This window comes from Prinia subflava, chromosome 11 (assembly GCF_021018805.1).
Source record: "Prinia subflava isolate CZ2003 ecotype Zambia chromosome 11, Cam_Psub_1.2, whole genome shotgun sequence".
Taxonomy (NCBI): Eukaryota; Metazoa; Chordata; class Aves; order Passeriformes; family Cisticolidae; genus Prinia; species Prinia subflava.
The window spans coordinates 10,919,819-10,936,422 of record NC_086257.1 but is presented as its reverse complement, the minus strand read 5'-3'; the positions used below and the strand labels follow the sequence as shown (position 1 = coordinate 10,936,422).

General features: G+C 41.3%; 1 protein-coding gene across 2 annotated transcripts in view; it reads right to left on the bottom strand.

Moving 5' to 3' along the window:
- Window positions 1–15,277, bottom strand: part of RASA2 (RAS p21 protein activator 2) — a 46,574-nt gene extending 31,297 nt beyond the window's left edge. The window contains exons 1-4 of one of the 2 annotated variants that reach the window (XM_063407896.1): window positions 15,131–15,277; window positions 8,874–8,979; window positions 3,124–3,227; window positions 2,017–2,111 (exon numbers count right to left, since the gene is read on the bottom strand). In XM_063407896.1, coding sequence (XP_063263966.1) covers window positions 2,017–2,111; window positions 3,124–3,227; window positions 8,874–8,979; window positions 15,131–15,191 — 366 coding nt within the window. In that variant the 5' untranslated portion in view covers window positions 15,192–15,277. The remainder of the gene's footprint in view (window positions 1–2,016; window positions 2,112–3,123; window positions 3,228–8,873; window positions 8,980–15,130) is intronic. The other variant, XM_063407898.1, reaches the window with a different exon arrangement.
- Between the last annotated feature and the right edge of the window lie 1,327 nt (window positions 15,278–16,604).

The following is a 16,604-nucleotide window of genomic DNA, read 5'->3' as shown; positions in this document are numbered from 1 at the left end:
TAATACTGTGAACAGCAGCAAAACAAAAACCAGCTAATATCAAAACACAGAACAGAGCAGCTGCTGCCTAAAAATCTCCACCACTAACATTCTTGGTATACAGGCTGCTAATTATACCAAAGTTAACCTGTAAAGAATAGATGACTGGTGCATAAAAAGTACACTTTTCGTGAAATAAATGCAGATTTATGGAAACCCCCCAAAATAATTCCAACTAAGCAACTGCAAAGTGTCCTGAGCGTATTCATGGAACACAAAATACTTCTCTGCTATCCTATTGCCTTGCACACATCATAAATTCTGGAAAATACTCACATAGAGGGAACCAAAGGAACCAAAAATCAACTACATGTATGGTGCCATGAGATGAAAACAACTTTTTTTTCCTCCAAACTGATTCAGGTCTATAAATATTTCATGCACTTTTTCTGCACATGTATAATATAAATCTGATGCCTTCAGCCATGTCCAGCCAACAATCTTGGACATCTCAGAATATATTTCAGTACTGTATAGCACATCCAAACCAACAAGATTCAGCCAAATGTGGCAGATGGGAACTGGTCTCAGCTGTGCTCTGAAGACTTTTACAGAAAAATGAAGCAAGACAGGAGAAAGCTACACAAATGCCCTGACTCAAGAAAAGATAAATATGAGGAGTATACACCTGAGCAGAAAAGGTCATCTCTAAATGGAAGTGTCATGCAGGACAGTGCTTTGCACAGCACACTCACAGAAAAGTAAGAGCTGCCATTCTGCTGTAAGTCACAAAGCCATGGACAACTATAAACTCTTTATTTGCAGTGTGTAAGAAATCACTGAATTCTATTAATGGAATATTCTAATTGAATTTTCACATGATCATGTAGTATGACAAGAAGTAACACCTTTCTCAACACATTTTTGTGACAGAGAAAACATAGCAAGCATGACAATGTTTTAGTCTAAGTGGAAACTGCCTTTCAGTTTCTATCTGGAAAGTGCTTTCTGGAATTTTCAGAGTGATTACAGTAAAGAATTCAAAGAGGACAATGTGTAGCTGGACCAGATGATCTCTAGTTCCCTTCCAAATGAACTATTCTACTCCCTTCTATCATAACTGAAAGAGGACAGATTCTGAACAGAGAAGAGGAAGTGGGATTCAGGCGTTTTGAAAATCTTTCTTTATGTAAAGCAACCACATGCCCTCCTATACCCAAGAGCTGCAGGCTAAACTTATGGCTCATAAATGAATCATCTGTGGAAATAACATGAGAATTCTGTGCACATTCAGATCTTGTAAAAGTAGTCAGGATTCTCCCTACTGAAAGGGACTTTCAGGTTACTAAAAAAATATAAACACTGTCATATCTAACACTTTTGCCCTCAGGCAAATCTGGAAAAACCCCTATTAAAATCTAATAGTTTGTCATAGCAAGAAGGCCAAGAGATTCTCAAGAATCCTGTTTTGTTCTTGAAACCAAAAAGAGAACTGCTACAACTAGAGCCATCTCATTTTACCTATTCCTAGAACAATCCTGTTTGAAGAACTGGAACCACAAGCTGAAATAAAACTGTGAACTGTAAGTTGTTTGATACTAACAGTCTGCTATTGAATGCAGAGAGTTTTTTAAGATACAACACATGAACACAGCACAAGCACCTCCAAGTTTTGGAGACTAACCATTTCAATGTCACAGAATCAGCCATTATTTCAGTTAACACCAAAAATGACTAAAAAAAATTATTCCAGAGTTTTAGGATCCATTCATGTGCCTCAAGTACATGACCCCTCTTACAAAACACTGTTAAGACATTTCCCAAACAGTTGCTTCATGTCTTCTGCCAGTTTTAAGTACCATGAGGAATAATAAATATCAGCTTAGGTGTAGAGTACTGTAACCAAACTGAAGACACAACTGCCTCACAAGAAATACAGATGCTAAGCCCTATCTCCTACAGCTCAGTGTAATCTACCACCACATGTCCTTATCTGTACTTAACGTTCAAAATGTAAATGTACAATTTAATAGTTACCTGAACCTCTGAATTAGAATCAACAGGCTGAAGCATAAACCAGTTCTCTTTTCCTGTGTAGTTATATAAATCTTCTTTTTTGATTGACACCTTTCCTGAGGGAGGGTGGCAGGGGGAGAGAAGCATAAATATTACTTTCATCTGAATAGAACAAATATTTAATTATGTTAGAAATTTGATTTTTTCTAAGCTCTCTTTTAATTTTTTCTTTAAGTTTATGACGCTATATGAAGAACATAAAACAAGAAATGTTATGAGTAAGTAAAGCAGAAAATAGTTTATATAAAGCCTCATGGCATTAATTAGTGTTACCCTGGATATTACCAATAAGAAGGTAAAATAAAGAACACACTTGAGGCTGGAAATAACATAATAGATTTGCCAGAACAAAAACGGTATTCAAGAATGTTTAAACAGGAAACTGAAGTAGATGCCTTTTACTCTTCTGATTGCTATTTGGAAAGCTGTTATTACATCAAATTATCTGACATCCTGGTGCAAATTATTTCCTTCCTCAATTCAAGTAAAGCAAAGGCTTCTTCCACAGCAGACTATTAGAGCTTTGTATCCAAAAAAGCAGCTGCAATAAAGTCATTATGCAGTGGAGAGAAAAATAGAAATCCACCTCCCATGATTTTTCACTTAAGCTACACCAGTTGCTGCCAAATGCTTTGTAAGTCACTAAGTTACAGGTTGCACTGACAGGAAAAACGTTATCTATAAATGGTTTTAAGAATAATTCCATAATTGTAATTATTGTGGAATGATTCCACAATTCATTCTTTAAAGATCTATAAGAATTGACAATTATTCAAATATTCCAATAAAGCAAAAGTGGAGAAGAAGCAAAGAGAATTTTAAAAAATGTATTCAGATCCTAATAAGACTATAAAATGTCCTACTAGGCTAAAAAGCAAACATATTTTAGTATAATAGAATGAAGCAAGGAAATAAAATCCCTCTTTTCAAACTTTAAAGGAGCATTTAAGTGCACCATACACAGTTTTGAAAGAGACTTCACCAATAATTGTACTCCTAATCCTACAGATGCTGCTGAAAACAGCCAAGTGTTCTGCAAGATGCAGAGAGCACCTCATAGACACTTACCTATACGCAGGTCCTTCTGTAAAACACTTTTATCATAAATGTAGAAGGACAACCACTGGAATGTTCTTGGAATCTCAAAGTAAAACTCCTCTCCAAAATAAGGACTGAAAAAGAAAAAGATTTGAAGTTAAAATAGAGAACCACTTTATGCAATTTATATAAAGATGAACAGTATAAAGCTGCATTTTACTGCTGTCCCAGCCTGTGGCCCTTAGCCCTACACTGAGCTGTCATCAAAGGTGCCCAAAACCATTTCCATACAAGAACACACAGTAACATGGCAATGCCTTCTGTTTGTTTAATCAAAGGCAAGAATCAGAGCAGACAGAGAGTGTTTCCTCTGCAATTTCAATACTATTTTTCTGTCTTGAAATTATTCTAGCTGGTTCTGTAGACTTCCTGAGACATACACAACTTTTGTTTCATTTTCTTATTCAGAACATGATTAAACATTTAAACACAATTTATTGATAACCTTAACTAACTGGCATTTGTTTAGCTCTAACTTTCATGTCAAAACTGCTGCTCTAAGATTCAGACACGTAAGAAGTCATTATCACTAGAAACTGTAAGGTAGAACAGTGAAAAAGAGAAATGTTAATCTCAAATACACAAGATCTCCCTCATGCCTAAACGGTCACCACACTTCTCCATCTAGAGAAGTCCAATATCATGTTTACAGCTCACCCTATTTAACTGCCATTTGCACAGCACTGTATAGAAAAAGACTCTGGGTTCCTCAGTGTTACACATATTTTATACAATGTGTTGGCATCTTCACTCCCAGAACTGGTACTTTCATTAAACTTAAGGAGTACTTATGAATGTAATCAGAGTCAGCAGTCAGAAAATTATATTTCAAGACTGACCAAACCACACTGTTGTTTGTGTTACTGCAAGTGATGAATTCTGAAAGTCAAGCGGATCCAGGAAAAACCCTGCTATTTTAGAATAACTGGGTTCTTAAAATAGTTTCAGTTGCAATGCATTAATATCACTGGGGAAAGATGTTCATGTTCATGAAATTACTTTTATCCAGAAAAGTACTGGAGTAAGTTATACCAAACCCTGAAACAAATGCTGGGGGTTTTTGTTTCCCAGCAAAGGATCATTCTGACACTATTGCTACAGTACTTTCTTAAACTAATACAAATATGACAAATATGCTTATGTTTGTAACCAGCAGTTTATATTATTACCTATCCCGAAGAACAGGTCACCATCCCTACTCTCTTCCCTTCAAAATAATCACAGAAAAAGAAAACTCCACCCGACATTTAAGGACAATGGCTCATTAAATAAATTAAAAAGAAGAGCTGATAACTAATTTGAAAAGTGGGAAACAACACAGCTCAAAAATCTAGTATTTCAAATGTCTAGAATAGATTTTTAGAAACAAGAATTTTAAGGGCAGGAATTCATTATAAGGAATTCCACAAGTGAAAATGTTCTTGTTGTTAGACCACAGACCTTTTACCACAGGCTTCAAAGCAGACAAATCAGTATTAGATGTTGCACTACACTGGGAAATAATTTAAGAATTCTCAGTTGAAAAATTCAACTGTGGTTTTTCAGCTCCCTTGTTTTTTTACCATTTCAAAGCCAACAAATTCTGCTTTGATTACAAGGGCTGGGTTCTCCTTGTCAGCACCATGACTGAAGGTATAAACTCACGAGCATTACCTTTAGCAGCAGTGCAGCCCTAAAGAGCCTCAACTTCCTTATTACCATCACTACTCGTTTTAATTGTATTGACACAATAACTCAGATCAAAACCGAGGATGGAATAAAGGCTTATTTGAAACTTTGGTCAGGTCCATGATCTGCTTCCCCTCACACCTACACAAATAAAGTTGCAGCAGTACAAACAAAGAGATACTACAGCAGAGGGAGTGAACAGTGGAGAATGAGCTGGCACTGGAGTCAGGGGAAACTGCTCTAGCTCAGCTTCAGACACACATCCCGAGGGAACAGCAGACTGCAGTGCACACCAGCAAGTGCCAGGGGTTAAAGTCCCTGTTCTGCATGGACCTATGGGACCTATCCATTTATAATTAGCCTGGGATGGAGACTACAAGCAGAGACTTCCAAAAATCTATTTAGCACCTTTATCTTGCACCTAAGAGAGCAAACTTCACAGCAACACACATGCCCCAGCCCCCAAAGGATGAACAACCGTTAACATTCTTTATTCTTATTTTGACTTCAATACTACATTAAGTCTCAGATTTGGCAAGAAAGAACAAGTCAATAATTTGAGCACAAATAGAAGTAATACATTGTTCTACTCCTGCTGACACGTTTTTCTTTACCTAAATTAACAGTGGTTATCAGTTGTTGATTTATCAGCAAAGTATGAGGCAGAGAGAGAAAATTTAAGGTAAAGAATAAAATGGATTAGTAAAGAAATTCTTAGGTATATATAGAATAGGTACAACAGTTTACACCAATGAGGAATAATTAAAGTGGGGAACTCGCTCATCCTGTTCCTCAGGGATTCAGTCAGTTTAGTACTTTCATTTGTGACTTTGATGCAAGAACTTTAAAGACTGTGATGGATACAAAATTAGAAGATAGCACTAATTCAAAGGACGACCAGACTGCCATACAGGAAGAACTGGATTACAGCAGTACAGAATATTAAATTTCACTGTGCAGCACACTCCTCTGCTCTTCCATGTTACAGCAACCTGGCAGTTCTGTGAGACACTGACCAATGCCCCAATCTGTCAGTTAATAAAAGCAATGGTTACATCAACAAGGGAATTCGTTTCTGCTACAATCTTGCACTACCACAAAGTTCAGTTGGGAAAAAAAGAAACTGAATTTAGTTTAAACGAAAGAAAAAAAAGAAAAAAGGAGGACACTCACATACCACAATCCCCCTTCCACCCTCCGCCCATTCCTCATATTTGACCACAGACATCTGAGGAGGCTCACAGATATTCTTTCAACTTTCCAAGGGAAAAAAAACCCTCTTTCTTCAGAACCCACAGAAATCCCACACCATGTCAGGAAATATTTCTTGAGTCAATGGCCAAAATATCCCTCTTTCACTGCAGTGTTATGTAGCAGTGCATCTGTGTACAGGCCATTTGGATGCACCAGCCAAACTGTTTGTGAGTAATCTTATCAAGCCACCTGCAGTTTTGATATTAGAGCCCTCAGGAATTCATCAAGGTTTCTGGGACAATAACAGGACTAAAGGAAGAACAGAGAGCCTGAGAAACTGTCCACAAAGAATGTAAACCCTAGATACAGAAGGCACAGTGTGATGATGGACATTTGACCAGTTGGATGTCCTGAAGGAGATGTGCCTGCCTCTGGAGCGACTTAGCCAGCCCAGAGATGTGAGCCCACGTGGGCTGGAGACTTAGAATCTATACTGGAATTGTATTGTAAACAATAAACTTCTGGTGAAATCATACTGGTTTGGTATTCAGTGGCCCTTATCCCCCTGCAGTATTAATTCATGGTTTTTTAACTTTGGAAAGTCATTTGTTTTACATCTGCACTCCAACAACTCTCCCAGTGCTGGTGGAAGGCCAAACCTATTTGCACATTTAATAAATACACTTCTTAATCATTTTCAATCACTGTAGTCAAAACTAATTCTAATTCTAGTGATAATTACTTCCACAGACATTTAATTAGCTGATATTTACAAGACTAAAATTTAGATTACAACTTGTATAAATTTGGAACCCAGACTACAGTGACAAAAACAGACTGTGAACTGTGTGTAAGAAAAAGCAAATACCATGGAAAAAACCAATGAAAATCAAAAAAAACCCAATGAAATTCAAAGCTGCATCTATGACTAAAATTAATGTACTACAGCTTACTGAAAACTAATTTATAAAGTTTTCAGGTTAATAAGAGATTAGAGCTCTCATCTCCTGTCCAAGTACCTCTAGGTTAGTACGGGTACTAGTTTAACACAGCAATAAGAAACAAGATGTTCTAATTAAGTTTCTGGAATGAGAGTCAGCCTTCCTAACTGCTACACAGCAGTAATCAAGTATAAGCACCTCACTCTGGTAGCTGCTAATAGAGGATGAGTTACTTTATTACATTTCACTGGTTTGAACTGAACCCTCCAGTAATTCACAGGATGAACGAGTCACCCATGAAGTCACTGGGGACAAATAGGTAAGAGCAATTCTGAACACTAGGTTCTAACTGCTAAAACAATGTTATCATCTTAAAAATATTAATTTCATATCACCTGAAAAGCTCTCTATTTGAGGCGTGTTATTTGAGACTTCTCTCTCCCCAACTGTTATAAGTGAGATTTTGTACTTCATTTCCCCTGTATTAATGACATTGCAATTAAATTTCAGTTAAAACTTCAATACTATTAAAATTTTTTGATGGCTCTAAGGTGTTTTACTTCCTCAAATATTTTATTATGCAACTAATACTTCTTTTATCAGGTGATGAAAGCACAAATTTAATCATTTTAAATAGAATATAATAAAAATGTCTGTGTATACATCATATGTAACAGGTCTTGCTTCTAAGCATAGTAGTAACTTCTACGGTTTCCATTATTAACATCAAAATCAGAGATTTTTGAAGTCTTTCAGAGATATGTTGGGTTGGGGTTTTTTGCTCATCACACTATTGTCTATTTGAAGGGGAAATGTTAAGTTTTTGCCTTATCAATACAGTCCCTTTAACATTTTTCTCTGAAGGATTACTCAACTAATTTTGTTTTGGTAATCAAACAATCTCAATTGCAGCCTGTTAAATTCTGAAAATTTTATGGATCTGACTACAGCTGTTACAGATTAGGAATATAAGCAAAATATTTATTCCTGATTGTACATATGTGGCATTTGCTTTTCATGCAGAAGCATAAGGAGGCTCTGAAATGATGTTCTGAAAAAATTAAATTCCCTATTTAAGTTTGCCATCTGAGCTGTTCCCTGTCTGTAAACATCTGGAGAGAGAGCTCAAAGAACAAACACCTACAACAAAACCACTGGAAAAAGGAATTAGGAAAACTTTCAAGAGTTTGAACAGACTGTGTGCGTTTTAAAAGGAAGGTTTAACGTCACCTCCACATAACTGAAACTGTCACTCAGACATTCTGAACAATGAAGCTGCAGTGATGCTTTTTTGGGTGCTCTGTGAACTGCAGAGTTTTGAGACATGAAAGCACCCACACTACTGCAGCTGTGTCATCCTGACTTTTTGTTTGGTTCTTTCTAAGGCTCTAAGACAGCAGCAGAAGCTACAGCAAACAGTGCCCAGGGAAGCAAAGAAGGCATTCTGTGTGGCTGCTGTTAGAGCTCCCAGAACAAGAATTACAGGAGAGAACAAGGCCTGTTCAGGGACACCCCACAGCACAGCAAACTCTCGTACATGGCAAAGTTCCGGTTCCTTGTGCTACAAACAGGTTTTACCAGATCCACAGTAAGGGCAGAATTCCACCAATACAGAAGTAGGAAATGACATGGGGAGCAAGTATCAAGTAGATTTCTTTCCCTAGCAAGAAAAATAATGTTACACTGCCCACTGAAACAGAATAGAGTAATAGTGAAATACGTTCTAGCATACTTAATTTAAAAGCTCACAAGACCCAATTTTGACTTCTTGCAACAGTCTCATGATTTACAAATTGCTGTAACATCTCTGAGTATCTGCCACAAGTCAGTTGTCATTTAAGAATAGCAAAAGCAAAAGCCATACACACTGGTATTGGGCAGCCTTGCTTATCATATCCATTTAAAAACTGAGCTTACCTTAAAGATTTTTCAACTACCTGTGTACGAAAAACTTCTTCTTGGTCCAAGTTTATGGTACAGAAAAAGTCTCTCATTTTGTTGGGTACTAAGTGTTTGGCATCATCTGTAAATAAAAAAAAAACCCACTGTAAATATTGCAAGGGAAAAACAAAGTGTTAGGTACAAGAACGTTACGGTTTTAATGTCTTCAAAAATTTTAATTTTCCATTCAGCATGCATTTTGATATTCATTTTCAATTTGTAGACTTCAAGAGGGCAGAGAAGTTGTTACATCCAGCTTCACATGGAATGAGAATTGACAGGAAGAGACACACACTGACTCACAAACACCACTTCCTGCAGCACCTGCACTTTCCCTTGAAAGGTCTCATCTCTGGCCTGACCCTGCAGCTTGCTAAATCTGAGACACAGCCTGAGGTCATTTGGCATTAGGTCATAACACCAAGGCATGATCTGCCTGAGCTATTGTTCACTTGGTATTTTCTCCACAAATACTTTGGCTAAAGGAAGCTGATTAATAAGAAATTGCCCATCAAATCTTTATTTCATTTTCCACAATGAATAGCAAGCAGATTTTGAGTTGGCTGAGCCTTTGAAAATATATCCCTCATGAATACTCTTCATTTTTTCCTAACTAGTAGAAGGGGGAAATAATCACCTAGTAATTCAATTCAACATGGAAAAGAAGAAAAGCAAGTTTCTAATAAGAAAGAACAACTGGCAGCACAAGAATACAAAGATTTGCTGGGTATTGAATCTAGGCTACTGCAATTAAACACTGGACATAAGGCAGATCTCCTAGGAAATGGTACCCTCTAAGCAATCACTACTAAAATCAGTTGAAGTTGGAAAGCTCTTCCACAATCCAAATGCTACAGACATCTACATTAATTTATAGCAACACTGTTCTCTAGATTAAACAATGACTTTCTGCTTTGAACATCTGATGAGAGCAAACAGACCATTTCCACCTTTTTTTTTGCTAGAAGAAATGACAAGCTTTTCTGGTAGTGTCTCCCATGAGAGGCTCCTAAACAGAGCAGGTGACCTGTCCCTGTTCCACCTGGTTGTCCAAACCACGGGCAACCAGAACTGCATTGGGTCTCAGCCAGGACCTCTCACAGTGGAGTCCATCCTTGCCTGCTGCTGGAAACACCTCTCCTGATGACACGTGGAATCAACCTTATCGAAACATTATCTATTTATATAAGATATTAAAAATAGGATGAAAAGGACATCAAAGTATTGAGTTTTAATTACTTTTATGTTTGAATAGCATAAGACCTTTCAGAAAGCACAGTTTGAAACCAGATTTGAAATGTCATACATGTTTATTTTTAAAAATGCAGATAAAAGCATAGTGAGTAAGCTTTATTCTCTGTGCTGGTAAGATGTAAAATCAAAGTCCTGTTTTCTCTCTCCTCCACACTCTGTGTTAGATGGTTAATTTAAGTTAACCTGTTACAGTCTTGGGATTCAAGTAAGTAATGCCCAGCCCTGGAAGGGCTGCCCCGACTGTCTCTGAGCAGAGAACACGACAGTTTAACAGGAACACAGAGTGAACTTCAATCGTGACACTTTCCAGGTCAGGGATATGTGCACCGATGGAAAGCATGAACAGACACTTAAGGAACTTCCACAGTTAAAATCTGTGCACTCAGAAGCATCAACAAGCTTTTCATCAGCTTCGGTGCGGGAGAGGAGGAAGTATACACATTATTTTTAAACACCACGCTTCATGTTGACAGATTGAGAGACATGAGCAGAACCTGGTCTTAATGGCTTTAGACTCCAAAAAGGGACTAAACTCCAAGTTACCCATAAGTGAGATACTGCAGGAGAACCAAGAAAAGCATCAGATTACCACTGCCTTGATTTTTTTTATGGAGGAGCCAATTTAATAAAACATATGACAGATAAAAAGCAATTCATCAATCTGGATGTTATCCTTGGAGAGCTCCCGATACCAAAGGTTTGTAATTAATAAGCATGAACAGGATGTGTCAGCTGTTCTTGAGAAGAATCTTTATTCTTTAGTTAATACTTGGCATGGTCTTATTTTCCCATAAAATATTTAAAATACAACATTATTTAATCATCACTGTAAAGGCACAGTACAGTGGAATCTGAAAGGAAATTATAGTTATTATAGTTTCATATTTTCTTAAAAGGAGTAAAGATTAAATATTTCTGAGTAATTCATTATTTGTACATATACTACATTATAGTTTTTCAGTTTTAAAAGAAACTTTTCCCCCAGAGGAATACACAAAATAAAAGTTTTGATTTCAGTTGATTAGAGCATGGTGCTAATAACACCAAGGCTGTGGGTCCAATCCCCATATGAGCCATTCACTTAAGAGTTAATTAATGATCCTTGTGAGCACCTTTCAGAATATTCTGTGATCTGATTTTCTAAAGAGTTAAAAACCTTTATTCTGTAGCCCAAGTGTCCGGCTTTAAAGCACAAACTTTTGGTAGGAAGAGAATCCTCCATCCTGAGTTAAAAATAACCTCAGAGCACTTGTCAGATGAAATATAGAGCATGAGATTTCACATCCTTTCTAACTAAGACTGTGGGAGACTTTTCACCCATATAGTGATCCACCTCTTCCAAGAAGCTATTTCCTTAAAAAAAACCCAAAAAACCCCTCAAGTCTTCGATTACACTATGTCTTCCTTTTTCTGAGAAACCTAAAGCTATAATGGTTACACAAAAATCAAGTATTAACAACATCAGATATCTGCTTGAATGTTTACATGTTCAGTATATCTATGTCATTTCCTCTGTTGAGTAAAAGTGTGCAATTAGTGTCCATCTTCTACATTTCTTTGTTCTGGGTCCCTGCCAGAAGACATTTATGCACACAAACTCTGAAGTATTTGCTTCACAGGACTAAACACATTATATAGCAACAATAAATTCCAAGCCAGGAGTGCAGCATAATCCAAGATAACCATGCACTGTTAAAAACACAGTGCAAGTTTGAAAAAGAATGCATCCTGAATTTTGTCAAATGAGTTCTACGAGACAACAGACTTTTTTCCAAGTGTTTCACTAATGCAGGTTTCTGTAAACACTCCGAAAATCAAGGCGACTAAAATCAGTTCCTGTACTTCTGTATGGCTTAAAACGAAAACAGAAGCCACAGCCTGCAACACTACACTACAAGATATGCCTAAAGCCACCTGACACCACATACCTTTGTAAAGCATTTCTGTCATTACTACAGCACATGAAATAAGAGGCATCAATACAAAAACACTGTCAAAAAGCAAAGACAGTCTTTTACTGGGTTTTTGGTGAAAACCTGCTTCAGAGTAATACTACATTTTCTAAAAGTATTACAGGGTCTTAAATGGGCAAGACCAGTTTGAAGTTTCACATCACTTGAAAACTGGAGGCAGAAGACTGGTTGCAAACAGTGACAGCTCACAAAAACAGGGTACCAGGGACTGCAAACGTGTCCCCACCCAGGCTCCTCACAGCTAGGTATGCAATGGCTGCTTAAACCACCTTTAAGAACATTTCTCAATTCGTATTCTGGTGTAATGATTTGTATAACATCACTAAATTTAGATTTTGCCACCAATTTGTGCATTGCAAAACACAGTATAAATAACAACTTTCTGCAGATGGTGTTTTCTATACATGCAGAATTTCACAGAACTGACATTACCTCATTAAAGCTACCCTGCTCTCTCACGAAACACACATAAAATGAGTCAGTGTCAAGTTTTAATTGCCAGCAAAGCTCGGGCACCAAAATGTACTCTCCTTGTAAGAAACATGCTTCAAGGAATTCCTTCAGACCATGAACGCTGGCTTTCCAAAGTGAGGTCTGCTACTGCTAATCCCTCCAGATCAAGGAGGGTTACACATTATATTTGTTTATTATTGTTCATTCAGAGGGTTTTCCCCATCAAAACACAGTATTAAAATACTAGCAAGAAGTGAAAATAACATAGTATTTGTTGTGCAAAGACAAAAGAGCATCTAGGCATCAGAGTGTTCCCAAGCTTCCATAGCACATTTAACACATGGAGTTTTAAAACAATTTTTGTTTTCTTAGGAGAAATAACTAGGTTTACAAAGTGATTTTTCACAGTTTCAAGACATGTCTTTTATTGCATCTGTTACTTCCACTCATTTTTCAAAAAGATTCTTACAGGTACATCTGTAGCAATGAACTTTTCATATATTCCCCAGGAAGAAGGTCAGAATCCTCTGTTTACCAACACTTTTGTCAGTTAACTGAGCATTCAAAGTTACGATACAACCACAGGCTCAATCTACAATGCATAAGTGGGACAATAAAATTGGTTTCAACATAAGTCTCAAGACATTTTGCTTTGTTTTTTAATGCTTAGTGGAAAACTTTCATCAAGTTCAAGTATCCCAAAATGTAAAACTCACTGAACATTGTGCAGTCCAGTGCTGACAAAACCTTACAATAAAAGATAGGAAGAAGAATAGCATCAAAAAATAAGCTAGCTTCAATAATCTTTAGCAACCAACTTCTTATGTATTCCTAGGAAGCAGGTCATAGTCCTTTTTCCTAGGGAGTACTATGACCTGCTCCCTAGGGAATACATAAAACATTGGTTGCTAGAGATTACTGAAAACAGATTAAGAAAGGTGGGGCTGCTCAGCCTGGAGAAGGTTGTGAAGACCTCACAGCAACCTTCCAGTATCTCACGGAGGAAGCCAGAGAGGGACTCTTCATCAGGAACTGCAGTGACCGGATGAGGAGTAAAGGGAACAAACTGAAAAAGTGGAAATTTAGGTTCAATATATGGAAGAAATTCTTTACTCTGAGAGTGGTGAGACGCTGGCACATTCCAGACAAGCTATGGATGCCTGATCCTTGGAAGTGCTCAAGGCCAGGCTGGATGGAGCTCTGAGATGGTCTAGCAGAAGGTGTCCCTACCCATGGCAGCAGCATTGGAAGGAGATGATATTTGAGGTCCTTTCCAAACAAAACTATTTCATTCCCCTATGATTCTATGAATTCATGCTTTAACCCCCAAACTAACGGTATGCTTTTTTAAAGGCGAGCTGGCCTATATTATTTCTGTGTTAATTGCTAACAGCAGCAGATCTCAGTGTGTGTTCAGCCTTGCCTACCCAACCACGTCCTGCTGCTCACACCTCGCAGAGAAAGCACCTCCAGCTCCACTCCAGGCCATCTCCCGTTTTCATGACCCAGTCTTGTATTTACTGAAGACACAGTAAATACATCTAGGCTGCATGACGATATTTAAGTAAACACGACTCCACTCCTCCACCAAACCTAATCTTTCAACATGTTTTCACAACCGGTTCTCAACCCCAGCGCCGTGCCCGATTCAACTTGTTTCGCTTCATTCTCAAAAAAGCCGATCGGCTGCGTGAGAAAGGAAACCAGCGGGCCGCGTCCGAGCGATATGAATGTGCTCCGATACCCCTCAGGAAGCCGCCGCACATCCTGTTTCTCCCACTCGCTTTGAAGTGCTCCCCAGCCGCACCGCACTATCTGCGCGCCTCCCCGCGCCCTCCTCCAGCCCGTCCGCCGGCTTCCCACGTTACCGAGCCTATCGCTGTTGGCAGTCAGCACTTCCCAACCACCAAAATAAGGCCACCGGCCTCTCTCTCCGCCTCCTCCCGCTCGCACACACGCTGCACGGAGGCACGGGAGTACTGGTGACCGCTTCCAGAACAGCCCTTCACCACCAACTTCCTGCACATCGCTAATTTCGCAATTTCAGCCTGACAAACAGACTCTGATGCCCGAGGTCCGGGCGGGAGGGGGCATTTCTGTTAGCCCGCTTACTCTAGGGATCCCTCGGAGCCACGGATGCTTCCCTGCCACTCCGGGCCTCCCGCGGCCCCGCCGCGTTCATGTGTCCATGTATCCATCCATCCATCCATTCATCCGCTCACCCACCCATCTCGCCCCCTCCCGCCCCGGGCCACGCAGACCCGGCCCAGCCCCGCACGTGTCGTCGCTGCCGCCACAAAGCCCCTTCGCGGGGCGGCCGCAGCGCGGCCCGACCCGTACCCGACCCGTACCCGGCCCGCGGCGGCCGCGGCCCCTCCGCGCCCTCCCGCTCCCGCCCCCGCCCCGCCGCCTCCAGGGCCGCCGCGCCAGCGCCCGCCCGTCTCGCCGCGGGGAGGGAGCGGCAGCAGCGGGGCCGGGGCGGGAGCCGGGGCAGGAGCGACACCTGAGCGCGGCGGCCACGGGCGCTCGGCCCCACCGCAGCGCCGCACTTACAGATCTTTCCCCGCAGGTTCTGCAGCACCCGCACCTCGTCGCCGCCGTCTCCCGCCGCCATCGCGCCAGGGCCGCCGCCGCCTGCGCAGTTCAGCGCCGCGGAGGAAGGCAGAGAGGGAGGGAGGGAGGGAGGGAGGGAGAGAGAGAGGGAGGGAGGGAAGGAGCGGCCCGGCCCCGCCCCCGCCGCCCGCGGGCACCACCGGCCGGGGCGGGCGGGGGGCGCGGCGCCTGCGCCAGGGCGGCTTCTCCCGCTGCGCTGTGGGGCGGCTCCGCCCGGGGTCCGGCAGCCCGCGCTCCCGCCGGCCTGAGGCGCTGCGCTGCGCGCCGCTGCGGGATCGGCCCGTGCCGGAGTTTGCCCTGACCGCCCCTTGCCCTGCCCTATTGTCGGGAAGACTGGACATAGCCTTAAGCTGCACCAGGGGAGGTTTAGGTTAGACACTAGGATGAAATTCTTCACAGAAAGGGTGATGAGACAGTGGAATTGGGCTGCCGAGGGAGGTGGTGGAGTCACCGTCCCTGGAGGTGTTTAAAGAAAGAGTGGATGTGGTACTCAGGGCCTGGTTGACGAGGTGGTGTTGGATCATAGGTCGGATTCGATGATCTCAGAAGTCTTTTCCAACCTAATTGGTTCTGTGGCTCTGTGCCTCCCAGCGGGGCAGAGGGCTCGGCAGCCCGGCAGCCCGGCACGTAGAACGCTGTGCTCTCTGTGCTGACATTGGTCACAATAAATGGAGCGAGTTTCTGTGGTGTGCCAAGAGCCTGTCCCTGTGCAAAGCACGGCACGGGCTCCATTGGATCTCCCCTGCTGTCACTAGTTCACGTTCAGCTCTTCGGCCGTGTTAGAAACGCCATGAAACAAGTAGGAAATGGCTCGGCTGCCAGCTCTGCCCCAGGACAAGTGTCACGCTGCCTTCGGAATGCCACAGGCAATGCTTCCCTCAGGAGTCACAAGCGCCCGGGGTGTTTGCAGGCTGCCGCAGTTTGCCTTCATCAAGAACTGAAGGGCCTTTGCATCACATTTTCTACTGTGGATTCCTGAAGACACCGATGCTAATGTGAAACTCAGGGATCTGGTTTACACCCGGACTTCACTCCGGTCCCGCACCGGTGGTGGGCGTCTGTCCTGGGCCTGCACAATGCACCCAGCCATCGGCTGCGGGGTGACACCTCCACTGCGGTGTCACTCCAGGTCACACTGAGGGTACATCTGCTCCCAGACCCTGCAGGCACAGGGCTAGTGAAAGCCTTTAGTGACTGACATATCCTTATATACAGGTTGTTCAGCTGGCTAAAGCTGTTTCAGGAAGCAGAATAGGACTAAGGTTCTTCATTCTGCACATAAAGGCCCTCTTCAGTCTGTCCTGCTGTTAAAGGGAAGTTTGGAAAATTGCAGGCCACTGTCTCTAATTGAAGTCCCCTGCTGTGGTGCTCTGGTCATTTTTTATTTTTCCTGCACAAAACTTGCCGTTATCAC